The sequence below is a fragment of the Apis mellifera genome, linkage group LG1 (genome assembly GCF_003254395.2).
Source record: "Apis mellifera strain DH4 linkage group LG1, Amel_HAv3.1, whole genome shotgun sequence".
Lineage (NCBI taxonomy): Eukaryota > Metazoa > Arthropoda > Insecta > Hymenoptera > Apidae > Apis > Apis mellifera.
The window spans coordinates 17,302,744-17,322,574 of NC_037638.1; the positions used below are offsets into that span (position 1 = coordinate 17,302,744).

Genomic DNA, 19,831 nt, shown 5'->3' on the forward strand with positions numbered 1-19,831 from the left:
TATGTCTAGGGAATTATTCAGGATATATGAGTATTGTATTTTGGACGAAGAAATTGCGAATATTTAAAAGTAGTAATTGAGAAATATTTGTTTCAATGGTGGAAAGTAGATTAACATATAAGCGTGAGATTTTTTTGTAATTCATGTCTAGAGTATATGGGCGTTATACATGTATCATTTCTGGATGAAGAAATTATGAGCAGAAAACTTTTATATAACTTGAGAAATATCAATCTTATTTTGTGATGGAAAGTTTTAGAAATTGGAAACTTAATCTTAGTAAAATTCTTAAACGTAGAAATTCAAACTAAAAAATTTGCATTGAATATCCAAAACTTTTAAATCTTTCTTTAATCCTCGAATTCATAAATTTTAATCCAGAAACTTGAACTTCTGACATTAAACGATTCAATTTCAAATATCAAAATCAAAGGTATAACCACGAACTTTTCGACATTCGACAAAATGAAATCCTAATTGCACCAACCTGGATTATTTTCATCCCCTGGAAACTATTCTCCCGATAATCTTTCCAAAACCCCATTCGAAATTTGTTAACGACACGTTGTCTGCGCAAGGATCGCAAGTCGACAAAAGCCATCTCGTAATTTATTCCGACGTCGGCGCAATTAGACGTTCGACAGCAACGAAATTTACTTTTCTCCCGCATAAACGAAATTACCGTTTCGAGAGGCGTCGTGGAACGAGCGATATCCACGTTTCACCGCAACTTCGCCAACCTTTCGCGAAGCAACGGCAACAAGAGGGAGAGAGGGGCGGTAGAAGGATGGCGGATGATGTTCCTCGAAGAGCACTCGTCTGGATCCTATCGTGAATTATCGGGTTCGCTGGTTCGACCTCGATCTTCATCGGATCTCATCCTCTATAGCCGAAAACCCAGCAAATTTCGCACGTCTGCTCGCCCCTTTCATGTGGTCCACGCGAGAATTCCGCAAGCAATCAGAAAATTTCCTCGCATCTCCCCTGTTCCCTGCGCTCAATTAAGAGAGGGTCTATTATAAGTTGTGTAAAAGTTGTGAGCGTGGCTTTCGAGGTATTTGAATAGTCCTTTTAAATGGTTGGTTTCATGTTTCACGTATATTAATACATATATTTACGTGTTTATTTAAAAATACGGAACGGAGAAATGATACAATTTATAAATAGAATGGAATAACGATTCGTTTCTTATATATAAATATGATTGATTTTAATATTTTGAATATTGAAAAATGAAGATTGATTGAATTTAATTTTTTTGTGAAAATATTTTGTCAAGGATATAAGCAGATATAAAAAATGATGATGTACAGTATTGATAAAATCGATAAAGAATTTTTGTCTTATTTTTTAATATTATTATGACGATGAAACGTATTATTAACAAAAGTTTTTCTATTTTTTTTTTTTCATGCATTTCCCTTGGACCTTGGAATTCCATTGGTTATTCCTGACAATCTTGGTGATGATGGTGGTGATCGCAATAATGACACCTTTAACAATCCGCATGGTAACAACGGCACGCTGATTAACTCTGGTGATGGTGACCACGATAACACGGTGGCTCGTCGTACTGATGGTGACCACAATGCCTGGTACACCGTGGTGACGGTGACAACAATGACACGTTAATAAATCATGGTGATGGTGACCGCATTGGCATGCTAACAAACCACGTTCACTGTGGCCACACTAACGTTTTGTTGGACATCTTGTTGGACCAACGACTTAATCGCTCCTCGTAATGTATCCCTTGAAAATCCCTTTTTAAATATACCACGTTTCATATCGTTTCGCCTAATTTCTTTAATTCTTTTTTGACTATTTATCAATCACCAATTTTTATCGTTGTGTTTATTTTTTAATATAATAAATAAATTTTTTTTTAAATTTTCCACGCGTCTCGCTATTCTTTATTAAATATCATCGAAACGCTTCCAAATATATCCTTAAAATTTATCCTTACATAAATAACTTTAAAACAAATCGACACTTTCCCCATCACCTTTCATCGATGAAACATGGTAACATGCGCGGTTCCCTATGCAAACTTGCCATCGAATTCTGCAAACGTGTTGTTCCTCCCGACTCTCGTGTATCTCGCGTGTAAACGAAACGACACCGCTTTCGCGGATGTCATCGATACATCGTCGCTCAACCGATCCTCGATTGATCCACTCGTTAATTACCGCGAATCCCCCGAAACTGATCACCGTTGCGGCGACACTGTTACGGGTCATCGATCGATTCACGTTTCTCGCGCTTCCTTCCTTCCGGTTCTCCCTCTGAATTTCGCCTCTCTTCCGCACTATCTCTCGTTCTTGTATTTGTTCACTCGACACTTTCATCCCTCTACTCTATTTTTCTTATTTCCTTTTTATTTATTTATCTATTTATTTTTATTGAAATATCGCGTAATGTGCTCTCTCTCTTTTATTTTTAATCTTCTTTTTGCTTCATATATATTGCGGCGATTACTTTGATTACTCGATATCACTGCTATTATTATGTATTAATCAATTTAATTAAATGATAATTCAATATGAATTCAATATGTTCATCTTTGATCGAATTGTTTTTTTTTTAATATTTTGCTTTTCATATTCATCTCCTTGTCGATCATGTTTTTATAACGTTCTAAATTTTTGCTTGAATCGGATAAATTGCGATTTTTAACGCAACAGCCTTGTTATTAGGCACTTTGAAGACCTACCAGCGAGCAGCCTGCGACGAAGAATCGATGACGCTCAAGTGTCCACTAGGTACCACCATCTCCATCGTTCTGGCTCAATATGGAAGAGCGGGACCAAATGGTACCGACAGATGCAATACCTATTCAGAACCATCGATGTATCTCGGGGACAGACAAACGAATCAGACTTGCATCTGGCCTCAGTCGCTACAGGTATGTGTCTAGAAAACAATTTCTCGATAATTAACATATTGTTTTTCATATTGATCTTGATGAGAATATTACTTTTCACAAGAAGGAAAGACAATCTTTCCTTTATAATCTGTTTTAACAGATTAACTTGGATATTGAAGGAAAAAAAGAAAATTATTCGTAGTAAATATTCATAAAATTGAAGTGATGCTAGATACTAATTCAGATAATAATAATTCTTGGCAGAAATTATTCAATCACTTTAAAATCTATAGATTTTTATACCTTTCGCCTGAGAAAAAGAAATTTTAATATTTATTTCGCGATTAATTTTTCCAAAATCTTTTTTACACGTCATATAAAAAATTAATTCTTTTAATTTAAAATGTATTATTATATTATAGACGAAAATACACAAGAAAAACATTCACTATAAAAATGAACTTCCATATGAATCTGTCTATTATATTTTTTCCATATTCGTGAAACTTTGCAAAGTATTAAGAGTAGAGACATCGTAAAAAAAAGATTCGGTCTCTCGAAGTTGAAAGAGTTTCTTCGTGAAACTTTTTCCGCCATCTTATATTTATTAGATCCTTGCGAAATCCTGATTTCTAATTCAAGGTAGAAAGACGATTGCATTGACACTCAAGATCTTTTTCCAGAAGAAGAAGGGATCAAGGCGGAAATAATCGTAAATCGAATCCACTTTGACCGGTTAACCATTTCAACCCTCGTAACTTGTACTTAACTCTCGTAGCCTTGCATCCTTGCAAAGATTTCCAGCAAAAAGAAACCCTTTCAACTTTTGGATTTCGTTTCAGATTTTAGTGACTTTGAATATCTTTACTGTTAAGTTTCGGTTTTAGATCTTATTTCTTCTCCCCTTTTGTTGATCACTTTCTTCGATATCGATCGAGGATTTCTTAGATTGATTTCGTGACGAATTATACTTAGTTTAAGCGTTTTTCTTAGGTCTTGGTGGTTTTTTAGCGCGATATAACGGACAGGCGAAGAAGTGAATTTGAAATCGAGGAGAGGATAAAGAAATCGAGGACAGGAAACAAAGAAATTGAAAAGAGGAGACAAAAATGTCGAGGATTTGTAAATATCTTGACAAACGACAGAATAGGATATTCGTAAAAGTGATACGAAAGTAAAAGTCTGTATAATTTTTTTAATAAAATGCATTTTAAAAGATAAAGAACACGTTATGTTCATGATCCGTGTATACACGGGAAGCATATCCTAGATTTATTTTCTGTGAAGGATAAAATTTTAATTATTCCATTATTTTGTTTTCAACAAATAATATTTTTAAAAGCGTATCAACTTTATTAAACAATTTATTATCGTTTTTCTCGAATTTCATTATGCTTGAAATGATCTGTTGCACAGTATGGACAAAATATGGTTGCAGCAGAAGATGAATCTTATTTTCAAGGAAAGTTTGTTACAATAAGTTAATATTGAAGAATGAACATCACGGAAGAATCTCAAGAATTCGACGTATAATTACTTCTCGTTATCTTGTTTTATGTCGTAAGCATTGCATTTTCGAGTCAACAACATCTTGATCGCCTTGTTTACGGAAGTGCGCAATAACTACTTTTAAAGTTTTTAAGATCATTCTATGACAGGAATATTTGTAATTTTTAAATTGAATAATATTATTTACATTCACTTTAGATTCCACAAATTATATCTCTCGTCTTTTGATATAAACCATCCTTGCAAAATATTTTCTTGTAAGGATATATATATATTTATATTCCTCGCACTTCTCAAGATTAACGAAATAAATTTCTGTCGTACGTGCAAAATGCAAACATTTCGCGTTCGCGGGAAGGCTCGCATTTCAGGCTGCATTTTCTTCCATCTCGAGTAAGTTGGTCGGCAGCAAACTCGACGAAACAGCGGAGTGTCGTTTTCAGGTCAGTTGTCATTATCTTTTCGAACGTGTATTTTAAATGACGGCCATCTCCTTGCACCTTTTTCGTTCAATTTCACTCCGCTCTGTTTCACTCGGGACGAGACTCACGATTCCACGATTTCCCACTGAATTTCCACGGAAAACGAATCTCCAATTTCGACACCTTAATCGACCAATTTTCGTGAATCGAAACAAAATAAGAATCTTACCAATTGTATAACTTTTATTTAATTATTCGATCAAACTTAAATATATTTTTATCTTTTATTTATTTATTTGTACGACTTGAACACGTATCGAGATCAACATAAAAAATTCTTGTAATAAAATAAAGTTAAAATTGGAATCAAAGAAGAAATTTTGATGACCAAGAAACAGATTATTTCGATTTGTTGGAGCAATCCCTTTTCGCTAGAATGATTTCGGATGGGAATTATAAAATTTTCGCGGTTATCCCATTATAAGGGCGTAATTTGTAGGTTGGTTAGGATAACAGAGATTAGCAAGACGAAACAGAACGCCAGGTTTTGCAGTCGCTTGCAAAATCCTGTTTGTTTCCGTGCAATTAACTGCAACGTGGAACGAATTTCGCGTGAGGATTTGCGGTTGCATTCGATTTGCGACGTTGATTAGGGTAAATTATGCAGAGTATATTAGTACTGTGTAATTATCGAAGGTTTGTCGAGTTGATAATGATTTGCGTTAGATTTTCAAAAAAACTGCATACGATGAATCATATACGATGTATCATTCTTTTTGTATTATAAGATTAAAGAAGGTAAATCTTTGAAGGAAAAAAGAAAGGAAATGGAAAATAGAAAATATCTTTCTATATTCTATTTTATGTAATATATATTATATAGGATTAAAAAGTTTGTTAATTTGTGTAATTTCATCCCCTTCATACACACACATAGATAGATGATAAGTTGTATCGATGAAACTACAATGAAAATTCATACTGTGATATTCAATGGTCAGGAAAGTGGCACGAGGATTTCGTATTACACGTTTCCATTGCTCTGGAAACTAGCCATTGTGTGATTCTTAGTGGTGAAGAAACTAAATAAAATTGCTCCTTTTATTTTATCAATGATCTCTTTCTCTTTTGCACTTATCATTAAATATATTCTCTTTCAAATTATTTTCCTCATCAAAACATTATTATTTTCACTTAATAACTTTTAACATTATATAATGAAAAATAATAAATATTATTATTCATGTATATCTGATTTTATTTTAACTTCTATAACTCTTCTTATAATAATCATATCATTATTTATAAATTCAAAGATTGGCCATTCATCAAAAGAATGAAATCATCCTAATTTATAATCATTTAACACCAATCCCAAATCCAAAATTTCCAAGTTGTCAAAAATTTAAGAATTTCATTTCAAAAGATATCGTATGACGATATCAATTCACATGATTATGCAGCTCTGTACTGGAAACACGGGAAACAATCTTTTCCTAGGCTTTCACCACCACCCACTTAGTATAATGTGATCACTCCGAGGAACTACGATCAAGTTCATTTACGTTTTTCAACATAAGCTTATCGGAAATGGAATATGAAAATGTTACGTAGCATGGTGGTAAGAGGAGGGTGCAGTGCTCGAACGCGTGGCACCGCGCCAAATACGCTCGTTATTCCGATCTTCCTGATAATATTTATTATTGCGGATCCAGGCAACTGCGGAAACATCGTTTAGATTTATCGGACCACCATCAGCGAAACAATTCTGTCGCTTTATTACAAACAAAAATTTCTTTTTCTCTGTTCATTGATTAAGAGCGATGGTGATTCTGTTTTCCAGAGACGTTGGCGAAACGGTGGGGAATATCAAGAGGAGGATTAAGAGTTGCAATTTCGAGGCGTTAAAAATCTTAATGGGATCGCGCAACCCTTAAAAATTAAAACTCTTAACTGCACTTCGTGTAACTTTTTAAGATAATGAGATTTTATGGAAAATTATGTGATAAGAAAGGGAAGAACTTCTTTTTTTTTTTTCTTTGCAGTTAATCTTTAGTATTAACGTTGCATAAATTACGCTATTAGCGAGAATTGAATTTTATCGAATCGATTGTGTTTTGAGAAGGAAAATACTTTATTGAGGTATTTGCACGTTAATTTGAAATTTAGAACAAGATTTCTCCCCTTTGAACCCGTGATCGATTGAACCAAAGAGTTTTCCCAATCACCAACGTCATTACTTCATCGACTTCCGCTAAAACTTTAAATTCCTTAATTAAATCGGAATAATTTTCGACAACCCTTGTCCTTATTCCTATATTTAATCCTGGTATAACAACCATCGACACGCTATTTCTACGATTTTTCCAAGTCTCCTCGAGAAGTTTCGCGTTTCCCAGTAAATGAGATTTGGCAAACTTTAAAAATTCTTAAGATCGTGCTTCTTAACAACTTGAATTGTTTGATCAACTACAATCCTTTGTAAAGCGTCTTTCTACTCTTTAAAATAGAACAACTAATTCTATAATTGGACTATAAACAACTTGAACCTTTAGAAAAATCAGTATTAATTTATTGAATAACGCGATCAATAAAATTTACAATTATCAAATCAAAAAATCAGCATCGTTATCATCAATATTCCTCAAAGTGACCATCACAAAATACGTGTTTTTGATCTGTAAAAATAAAGGAAACGTTAAAAAAAAATCTTGGAAAGCACTTATCGATGCAAATTGGCTCCTTAACACTGTTTGGAAAATCGATTTAATTGGGATACCGATTGTCAGGGTCTTAAGATTCGACAGCGTGAAGATTAAGCCGTAATGATCGACTTCTTGTTGCCTCTGATTCCCTCGAGAGACCTCTTCGCCTGCCTTTTGAAGCGTCGACTCGTACTACTAGTTTCAAGTTTGTGATCTTGTAAAATATTTGTTGGAAAGATGGAAACTCTGACTGGCAAAACGTTTTGTAAATTTAATCTTGAAGTTTAAGAATACTGATGAGTCGAAGTTTCTTTTGAGAAAATACATATATTGGTATTTCTTGCCATTTTTCATGAATGATATGTACGTAATGTTTTAAAGAATTTTTATAAAAAGAAATTTTTATAGAAGCAAAAAGAATATACGAGATATTGATTATTTTAAGATTAATTAATGTTTTTTATTAATCTAATTTATTAATGTAATAAATAATTATTTTCAAATGGATGAAACGCACTTAGAAGATAAAAATTAATATTTAAAATATCATTTCTTACCTCAATTTCAAATACAATTTCCACATTTTGTATTATTCCAAGCATTTCCTTATATCGATCTAACATTTTTCGCGCAGAATTACCCCAGAATTACTCAGAAAATCCGCATCTACGATATTGACCCATTCTTCCGGAAGGATCCGCGTGAAAATCGCCGATCGTCGGCCACATTTTGATCCCGTGGCTAAGGGCAAACGTGTGCAGTAAACGTTACATCTTATCGGGACCTGTCCGTTCGAACTTCATTTCATGCCGAAAAGAAAGCAAAAAAAAAAAAAAAAGAAAAAAAAAATAAAACTTTTACAACCTTTATAACGGCCAATTATTCGTATTATTCAATCCTGCGTAGACGAAAGAAAGAGGAAAAAAATATAGCTCGATTCTCTCGTGACCGTAAAAATGACGAGCGTAAACTATAAAGATGAACTATTGAGTTTATCGCAATTTCAGAATCGTACTTTCGAAAAACAAAGAAAAAAAAAATACATATTCATATTACAGGATTTCATTATTTTTCTACTCTTTCTTCTCATTTTTCATCTTTTTGGACGTAGATTTCCATTGCCATATTTCATTCTTCTTTCATTCTTTTCTTGCTTTACCTCTCATTTTCGCATTTTAGGATATAGATCTCCACGAGGTTGAATTCACGATGGATTAAAAATTCGAATCGATCGAATGCTGGGCTTCGGTGGAAAATTTCGAAGGAAAGATTGAATTCTCCGACTGGGTGGTGGCTGTTTCGTTTCTTTTCATTTTCGGTTGAAATATACGGTAGGTTCGCCGCGTGATACAAATGCGATCGTAAACCGCGATGGAGAAAAGGGAAGGCCAGGTCCCTGATATATGAACGGAATCGAAAATCTTCGACGAACGTGCTTCCCTTTGTTCCTTTATTCGTGCCTTCCCAACGATGGGTTCGTTTGAAAGGGGTTCATTGTGACTTAGCTGCTCCTCGAGAGAAACTCGATAGGATATTTCAATCTGATCGGTTTAATTTCTGCTCGAGTTCTGTACTTCGGCGTGATTTAATTTTCTTTTTTTTTTTTTTTTTTTTTTGTTATTTTCGATACAAAAGAATGAAAAGTTTAATTAATTTAATTTTTATTAATTCTCGATTTTTAAAAAATAAAGTAAATTTAATCAGAATTTGAAAAATTTATGGAAAAATTCTCTTAATAATGAATAAAAGTAATTAACAATTCTTTGTTATTAATATAGAAATCTCATATTGATATCTCATATTTCATGATGAATAAATTTCTGAACATTTCCATATATCTATATTTAAAATTAATATAAATAAAATTTAATCATATGAGATATTATCTTTTTATTCATTAATACAGGTATAAAGAATACACATTTATAAATTAAATTTTATCAAATATACAATTTAATCCTTACGTAAAAAATTCAATTAAAAACGATATCATTTCGATAATCATACTTAAGCTTTAAACATATCAACTTTATTATTTTTACACATCAATAATAAAATTGTATCTCTCCGTGTAATTAATTAATTTCTCTTCCCATATTAATACACCTTTTATAGAGAACAAATCACAGGAAAATTTTCAATATACTTCTCGAAGAGATGCAATAATCTGTCTCATCCAACAAAAGTGATCTCATTATGACGACTCATGATAACGAGGAGGTACATGCAGTATTACATAATGAAACTTGTGTAGTAATTTCCAGCGATAATGCATAGGCTATTCATCGTGTGAAAAGACGTCGTCAATGTCCCTAACGAATTGCTGTCAAAAGACATCCTATAGATTCACGAATTGCTGATCAAGTTTGTGCAAAATTTGTTTATCATACTGTTCTCCAACCTTGTTGAAATTGCAGACTAAAGGAAGTCAAATTTTCACAGTATCTTGTAACATCATCTCTATTCTTTTTAATAAAATAAATTTTTAATAAAATGAATTCGTACAGTATCCAAATATTATATTTCCATTTGGTACTTGTATTTCTTAATTTCAATCAATTTTTTAAATTCTATATCTTTGCTAATTAAAAAAAAAATATATATATAGTAGAAAATTCAAATTTATATTTTAATTAATTCTCGAGCAAAGAAATTAATGGAAATAAAAATTAAAAAATGGAAAATATATATCAACTTGTATTCGATTCTCTTATATAACAATGGGACATCGCCATGTTAAATGATTCGTTGAGACTATGGTAATAGGTAAATGGTCGAAATCCCGTTGAGTTATGCAAAGCGGATTATATAAAATTAATTGGTCCGGACAGTCACCCAATTTAGTTGTTCAAATCTACACGATTTACGGAAATTATTAGCGGCTGATGTATTTCATCTTTATCCGCCACGTTTCAAGTATTAGTAAAATATCTGTTAACGTTTCTGTAGAGAATAATTTTTGTTAATCGAACATCATGAACATTGGAATGAAGAAGAACTTTTACGAAGCAATTCTCAATAATACAACTATCAAATATTTTATCAATTATTTGCATTTCACTCTTCACTTAATATTGATCACGCTTTAATCATTAAATATGCCGAGTTCAATTTTCATTTTCAAATAAATCTTCGAAACAGCTCTTCAATATATCAAAATTCATATTTGTCGAAAAATTTTATATTAATCGTATATCGATGTACGATATATTTAATGCGAAAGAATTATTTCTGTACTTGTTCTAAAAGAAAAAAAAAATAAATAAAGATCAATAAATTTGATAATATTCCCATTTCATAATTCTAATTATACCCAAAATATATTCACTACTTTTTTATATATTTATATAAAGAAATAAATCCATTAAATATTATATAGAAAATTAAAAATAACTTTACTACTCAATACCTCAATTTTGTAAATATCAACTTGCATACAATTTTATCGAAACTTTCCGAGATCTGTCATTTTAATAAATTTCATAATTTCAATTACAAACAGTCGCATTTCACACTCACATACACTCTGAAAAACGTCAAATAATCCATTCAAACTTCCGCTCAACTTCCGCTATCACGGAAACTCGCCTCAAAATCGGTGTAATATCCAGCAGATTAAAAACGGAAATTCGACATCATCAGCCGGAACGATTTTCGTCAGATACCAGAGGTTCTCGTTGGTTCCGTTGATATCCTGTTTCCGGGACGAATGGAGGAACGAGCGTATCGTTAATCGAGGAATTAATGGACCAACGGGTAAGCGTTGGAGCGTGTAAGATCGGGTTGGCTGTGTGACGAAAGAGGGGGTTGATTTCTGGTTAGGAAACGGGCCGAATACGTGATCATCGATGCACACCTCTGGAAATCGATTTCTCCCGCGAGACGTTCTCTCATTTGTACATAAAACATGTAGAAACAAATCGAGAGTTGAAGACTCGAGTAATTAAATGCGTGCCGGCGAATCAGAGATGGGCAAAATTTTAATAGTTAAAGTTATTTCAATAAGTTGCTTCGATAATTTATTATTTAAAACAATGAATAATCGTAAAAAGTTGTAGTGTCAAATGGTTTATAGAGATTATAGTGAAAAATGGATCAATTACGAATAAATAATAAGGAAAATAATACTAAATAATTTGGTATTTGATTTGGAAATTAAATTTCATTTATATCGTTAAATTAAATGTAATTTTTTTTTCTGTGAAAATCTCTTAAATATTTTTAAAACAAAATTTTCAATAAATCGGAATTTTTAAGATTTCGAAATTCTAGATAACAGAAATTACAACGAAACAACGAGAATATTACTTTTTTTTTTCACGTGCACAATATTCGATATTCTATACAGAAAATATTTATATCCAAATTTTTTAATTAATTCTTTGTTTTAGTTTGTCAAATGCATAAATTAATTTCTAAAATACAAATAAAATAAAATCAACAACGAGAAAACCTTCAAATAGTATTATCTTTAAAATCCTATATATATTCATTTTAGAGAGATGCATCTCTGGTATTTAAATATTATAAATCACAGAACAAACGTTATGTTCTAAAAAAATTGCACAAGAAGATTCGAATTATTAAAATATCATCTGAACCATCCTTTCTGGGTCACGTTTCAGTTATTAAAAAGCTAATTGTGTTTGACAGTAATTTCATAAAGGATATGCTGTTCCGTATAAAATCTTGCAAATGAAATATGATAATTAATTGTGGATTTTTTCTCAAAGAAAAAAAGGATAAAAGGGAAAGATAATATCATTAACAAAATTCTTTTTATAACGATTCAGCATTCATTTTCCTTTCCTAAAATTAGAATTAATTTTAAAAACGTATAACAAAAATTTACCTGAAATTCGAATTTCACCAAAAAATTTCTGACGCAAAATTAAGTGGCAATCTTAATATAACTAGAGCAGTGGAATTGAGGCCACGGTTAACCCCGCAATTTTTCGCCCTTCCATACCTCCCTGTTTTTTTTATTTTTACCCCGGCAATTGCAATAACCGCCAAAGAGAGACGCAACATTAATTTCGACTAGACTTCAAAGCGGTTCTGAGACTGTATTGTACCAGGCCGTGGTTCGCGATGCAACTCGACTGCTCTCCTCTTTTCACCTTTGTCGACCCCTATTCCCTTTCCACCCTTCTCCAATTCTCACCCCATTCACTCTCTTCTTCGAATGACACGATGCATCTCGACAAAAAGGAACTAACGACGGAATAAAGAAGGAAAGGGGAACGCGTCTTCGATGACATCGTCCATCCTCGATTTTCCATCCTCATTTTTCGTTTGGCAATAGCCTTGGAATATGATGCTCGAGATCGATTAACAAATCATGCGTGTAGAACTAATACTAATGAAAAATCAGAATAGAAAAGAATCGAATAAAACAATGAGAAAATAGTTGCGAATCAAATCGAAATTTTTGAAGAAATTTTATTCATAGGAATTTTGAAAATTATAGAAAAAATATATTGTAATTTAATACTTGAATGTCTGATTTAATATTTAGCAGATAAAATGATATTCTGTTTAACATTGTAGCTCGTATATTCGGACATGTAATAAGATATTTCCCGAACAATATATATTGCAGGAAATATTTGAAATCGATAGGATTAATTACGAAAAAGAATTGGACCACATTCAAAGCCTGCTGAAATGGGAAAAAAAGAAGTCACATTAATTTAAAACCAACACATGTCGATTGAACTCTTTTCTGTAGTCTTTGCTTTGTATCGATACTCCCTGTTATCTCTATTATCGAAAATATCGACGAATGGTATATACATATCATTATTCCAATTTTCTTCAGTTTTCTGTGGATTTATTTTATATATATATAAATAAGAAATATTATACAAATGAAAATTATTTAAAGCTTTATCAATAATCTCGAAGAGAGTAATGCCTTAATGTAGAAAGAAGAAAAAAGTAGATCGTGAAGATCATAAGAATTTCAAACATCATTGAATTTCAAACATCATTTCCTCGCATCTTAAATGCTGTAAATTGAAGTGCTATATATCCAAAGGACAGATATGGATTTAAAATACGGTTTTAAAAGCATATTTATTCTTATTTCCAAATTAATATGCATAAGAAATCTGTTTATCCTCTTCTTTTGATATATTTTTATATTCGATGAATTTTCAATAATACTTTTTATCAAAACTAAGCTAGATTTCATTATATATAAGATGAAGCATTGTTATGAATAGATAGAAGTATTCTCAAGAAGATATCACCAATATAAAGGATTTAATATAATATAAGAAAATATTATTCTTTGATATAAGAGTCGCTCAAATGAGTTCAATTACAATTATATCATTTGACTTCCTTAATCACTGAGGGAATATATCCTTGATTTCTAAATTTCTATTCAATATTTCTTCAATTATTTGTTCCATACAAAAATAAATATATCATTGGATTCATTTTTTTATAAAGACAGTTCATTACAAGATTCATTATCTTGCATAAAATGATGCCCAAAATCTTATCTGATCAATAATAAATTATTGAATCATAAAGAAAATATATTCAGTGTAATAATTCATCAATTGATTCTTATATAGCTCGTGTATTTTAAACCATTCTAATATTCAAAGAAACACGGATATTGATAATTCAAGCATTATAAAATTACAAGCATGATTAACACCAGAAATCATCATATTGAATATTTTCACTCTATCATCGATTCGATTTATCACACCCATATCCCAACCGGAAAATTAACTCGAATTACGGTATAATTAATCGAAGGAAATTGCAATTATATATTACGGATGATGCACGATTTCAATAAAGTACCTAGTCATTTATGTAAACGAGCATAGATCCCGATGATTTCTGGCCGAATGTTTATTCGTCGCGCCCTTTGCACACGATGAAACAAATTTATCATTATGAACACGAGATTAAAACATATTGCCGTTAATATCGAACAAGTAAATTTGTCGTTGCGTTTAAACACGGCTTTATAAAGGACACGTTCGCGATATTTGATAGCATGTCGCGAAATATGCAATCACACACCGATAAATTACGTGTTTTGATAATGTGACATCGTTGGTTTTAAATATGACGTGTCAATGTAATTTGCGATAATACGTGTACATCGTATCAAAGGATCGTATAATTGTCCGTGAAATTGATCCTAGAAAAATAGAAAGATAACGAGGAATAAAAATATATTAAAATATATTATCAGGAAAATCGATATTTTTGAAATGTAAAATTTTATCATTGTTTATTTATAATTAATCTTGTTTTCTCGTATTCTTGTCTATTCATCTTATCTATATGTAAATTTTCATATAATTTATGAACAGATAAAGATCAAAGTAACTTTAAAATGATCAATAAAAAAAATATAAAATAATTTGGAGTAAATTAAAATTAGAATTCTTATTATTACTCGAAACATTGAAGAGATTTTCGAAGAGATTCAGGTATAATGAATACTCCCTAGTTACTATTACTATTCACAATAGTAGATTATTTTTGATTAATTGCTTTAAGATCCATCGATGTATCTTGTCACTGAGATTCAAATTTTGAGATAATTGATGAGAAGATATATATATATATATTTGAAACTAAATTTTGGCAAGAGATAATCAATTAGAGAGAACGAAAATATCGCTTATATTTTAATCAATATAACAAATAAGCTTTTAAGGAAATACTCAAAAAAAAAACTATAAAAATAAAATCATATCACTTTTCTCAATATATTCAATATAACTCAATTATATTTATTGAATCAAGGAAGTTTCAAATCATTATGTCAATCCAAAATTCTCTCGAAATTCTTTTTTCCTATAAATTAATATATTTTTGATCAAGAATGAACTTTTTCACGTATTTTAACTTTCTTAGATTAAGCTCGAATCGAACCTTATCGTAAAGTGAGCGGGTCGTCTGAATGACGCGTTAGTACTCACTGTTGCAGACGGTGGTGGAAGTATGTCACAAGAAGAGGCAGTGCAAGTTCAACACCAGTCCGAAAACCTTTCAGGGCGATCCGTGTCCTGGATTGCCGAAATACATCGAGGTCGCCTATCAATGCCGTCCTTGTAAGTAATCTTTTTTCTCTTCCTACTTTTTCTATAAATTTGGATTACTTTTTCTTTCCTTATCTTTCTCCATCCGATATAAATATTTTCTAACTGATATTTTTATTTGTTGATAGTTGATAGTTTATTGAAAAATATGCAATATAATTCGTGTAATATCTTCATAAAATAATAAGTTAAGTAATTAATCTCTTAGTCGATTGATACGAAATTGTTAAGTGACAATTGTAAGTAGAAATAACCAGTGTTGATCAAATAGGAATACTCTTTGAATAACACAAATTTTCCTTTCATTTTGTTTATTTCACTTATTCAAAATGAACTCCACATTTCTCCGTATTTTTCAACAATATATATTTTATCTTATATATTGTAAATATTTTTTATCTATCGTATTTTCATTCGTTTTACATCTTTCTTCACATCCAAATTGTATGATATATTATATATTGTAACGTCGTGACAATAGATGTAACGATATCTTCAAAGCTTTCAACGAACAGTATTCACGATTTAAGATATGTGATCGATACACTTATATCCCTGCATGCGCTATTTATTTCAATAAGGAAGAAAGTGCACTCAACGCTCGCTCAATGCATTCAAATGATACACACTTCTCTTACAAAAAAATTCAATTTTCGAAGAAACTCACATTGTTGTGGTGAAAGCATTGAGAATGAATTTAACATACACGAAGAAAGAATTGATTTTGTTCTCGATAGTTAATTCAATTTCGATAATCAATATTCTATTCTATCATATAATTTATCATATAAAAATTTCAAACGTAAAAATTCTATTATAAATTGTCTTTTGAAAAATTATTCTTAAGCAAAAAATAAATAATAATAAAAAATAATAAAAATTGTATCGATACATATTCGTGATCTTTCAATGTGTAAAATTCAAAATACGTTTTTATTTATCTTTAATCCACACAACTGATCAGTCGAGGTGCTCTCACGCTGTACAAAGCATCTCGAAAAAGCTTGAACCGATGACGAATATAGCGAAAAAGTATTACTGTAAGAATGGTCAAGAGCATTCGCGCGAACGTAACTGAAGATCCGTTTTCAAGAAGAGGTCGTTTCTCCTCGTAGCACTTATCGATGCCGTTTTTACGGCCACGTCGAACATTAGCCCAGTTGAACGTGAAAAGCACGGATATCGATGTAGCTTCGGAAGATTCTTTGCCCGTATTACGAGAAAATGCTGGAAAATGGAGAAAAATTCTGGCCGGTCGTTCCGTTGATGAACGTCCTCGTTTTCGATCCTGGTTTGTCTTGGGAAATGTACTCGTGAACGTAATAGAATGTTAAACTTCTTCCATTTTTTTGTTTTAGATACAGTGAAAAGTATTACATCTTGCACGAATTCAATAAGAATTAATCAATTGAGCAAGAGAATAATGCGAAGAGGATAATTCGTCGTAGAAATTTAATGCAAGTTGCGGTTTCATTCAAGATTTGAGTAAATGCTGCATAAATATAATACGTATTCCTTGAACTTTGAATCATGCTATCTACAACTTGCTAAAAGTTATCTTGTCTTGATTAAGTTACGCATAACTTTGATGCAATTCAAATATTACAACGTTCCATTAAACATTTGGTTAAACGTTTCTCGTTTTACGTATAATAACGACAAGTTTCGTGTTTTAATATACATATTTCGCTATTTGAGATGGAATATTGTAATATTAATGTTTTATGAAATATGAGCAGTTATATATGAAAGTTAAACGTGAAATAAAGGATATAGAATACGCGATATATTATAAATTATGACACACGATATGGAGAACTTTCTTCTATCCTTTTCATATTTTGTTAAAATACGTAGAATTTCTTTTCAAAAATATATTTTTATAATAAATTTGTTAAAAATATAGTGGGATGATTAAATTTAAGTTATCAGATTGGTATTTTTGATAAATTCTTTGTAAAATATAATATAAATGAAATATTTCATGATATTTGGAATTTCTTCTCAAGGTATGTTGCTACGGAATTTGTAACAAATTTACATGTTATAATTGATCTCAGTAAATATAGGAATTTTGAATACACGTTATTAGAGATTTTAGAATTTCGCGCGGTATGTAGCTTTATTGAATTTCACCATTGAATAACTTGAATCGGCAACTTTATTAAATTGTATGGAATTTTGAAATACTAAACGATCGGCATTACTTGCATTCACCAATATCTCGCATATCACTTTTTATTTTCCTTTTTTTTAATATAAACTTTCATTTCATTTTCCACAATTTATATTAAAATTAAAATATTAATATCAAAACTAGAAGAAAACGAAAAAAATTAACTTTCTTATCCCATAATTTCATCTTCTCTTTCTTTCTAATTCAAAGTACGATATTCCACAATTTTATTTTTTCACCAAAATTTTCTTTTTGTTTCATCAAAGTACAATCAACTTTTACATTCCACAATTCCATTATCCAATCATCTTTTTTCTTTCCTAATTCACCAAAAAGTTCCTCTTCGTTCTCATTTGATCCATTTTAATCAAAACTCTAGTAATCAACGAGCGAAAAACTCCTTCCATCCGGATATCGTTACAACAAGATGAGTGCATCAAACGACATTCATAGAAACATAATAAAGGAATTAATGTGTTCTCCGACAAAAATTACTTGAAACTTGTTACTGCAACAGGTTGTCGCCGGCATATTGTGGATGCACGGATCCGTATGCCCTCGTTTCTACGCCGTTAATACACATACTTTACAGAACTGGTGTAATAAACCTTCCCTTCAGTTTTACGTTCTCGCCACGTGGAACCGCGATATTTCATTTACCTAAGATCCTGAACACACGGACGACGTTCCAGTCGATACGTGGCCATTTATTAACGAGTGCGCTGTTAAAGCGTGGCAGTTTTCCAATTTCGTGAAGTTCTTAGACGTTGCACTAGCTTCTGTATTTATAAATTGTTAAAAATCGTGAAATCAATTTCTACGATAATGGATTGGCTAAAGAATTAGAAAGCTTTGAATTTTTCAATTTCCATCTCAATGGCCATTTTATCATGTGTACGTATAATACGTCTTATGGTTAACAATATAACGCCGTACGTCGATCATCGTGGCAAGCGCCGATTGTAACGCTGTGACTTGGACAGACGCGTATTACATCGCATTATTCGCAACATAGAAACGGTGTAGTAAGCGATATCGCGTCATATATGCGGCCATGAAGGCGACATTCAGTGGACAAACGGTTCAACCAAACAGACCCCGATCGATCGTCGTAGACGTAGCAAGTGCCACTTGAATCGTGATGTTCGATCAATAGAATTCGGAGAAATTCGAAAGGAGGACGAATTAAAGGACGTTCACGAATTTTCCTCAAATGGAATTCCAATTTGCAGAAGAAAATGTACACAAGATGAAATAATTTCGATTAATTTCTTGTTTTTCAGTAAAATAATAATTAATATTTGAACGTTTCGTTAAGGAAATCTATGCTATGCTTGCAAATAATCCAGATCCAACAAATTCTTTTTGCTCATATTTAATGATTTCGTTAAAACTCTAAGCTAAATAAGTTATGTGTATCTACTATGGCTAGATATTTAATTTACGTTGATGACATCCGTAGTACGAAAACAATTAAATCATTTCAAAGGAGGTTCAACTATGCTACTTGATTTAATCAAATAGGAAGTAAGAAGGTATGCTTCTTCATTAAACTGTTCGATAGAAGACTTTATTATTAAGAGTTAAAGTTATTTGTCAAACAATCTTGACAACTTTTGAAACTCTTCGGTGTATATTACTCTACGAGATCGTAGACAACAAATTCTAGAATTTGAATTGTAAAGTTAAAATTAAAAAAAAAAAAATATGAAAAGTAACGTAATAAATATCTGTAGTCTAATGAGTACATACAAATAATCTAGTAGTACAAGTCAATAATTCAATCGTCTATAATATAAACTCCATATATTGAAGAAACAACTATAATTAATATCTTCTATCTAAAAGTTAAATAAAAGATCATTGTCATATAAAAGATACACAAAATAAAAGAAAAAAAAATAAATATAGTTCAATAATTACAACGATTGAGCATAATTTTCTTTCAAATAGATCAAGATTTATCATAAAAGTTTCTAGATTCGAATGAATTAATGACACGCAATTGAAACACGATCTAAAATTACACGTTACATATTGCGAGCGTGCAAATTGTATCAGTCAAATTAATT

The 19,831-nt window shown here is 31.3% G+C and overlaps 1 protein-coding gene across 1 annotated transcript in view; it reads left to right on the top strand.

The window, feature by feature from the left end:
* The first annotated feature begins 2,667 nt into the window (after window positions 1–2,667).
* LOC724835 overlaps window positions 2,668–19,831 on the top strand; it is a 91,615-nt gene continuing 74,451 nt past the window's right edge. Inside the window, exons 1-2 of the mRNA XM_026440859.1 lie at window positions 2,668–2,905; window positions 15,472–15,595. Of these exons, the coding sequence (XP_026296644.1) occupies window positions 2,741–2,905; window positions 15,472–15,595 (289 nt within the window). The 5' untranslated portion in view covers window positions 2,668–2,740. The remainder of the gene's footprint in view (window positions 2,906–15,471; window positions 15,596–19,831) is intronic.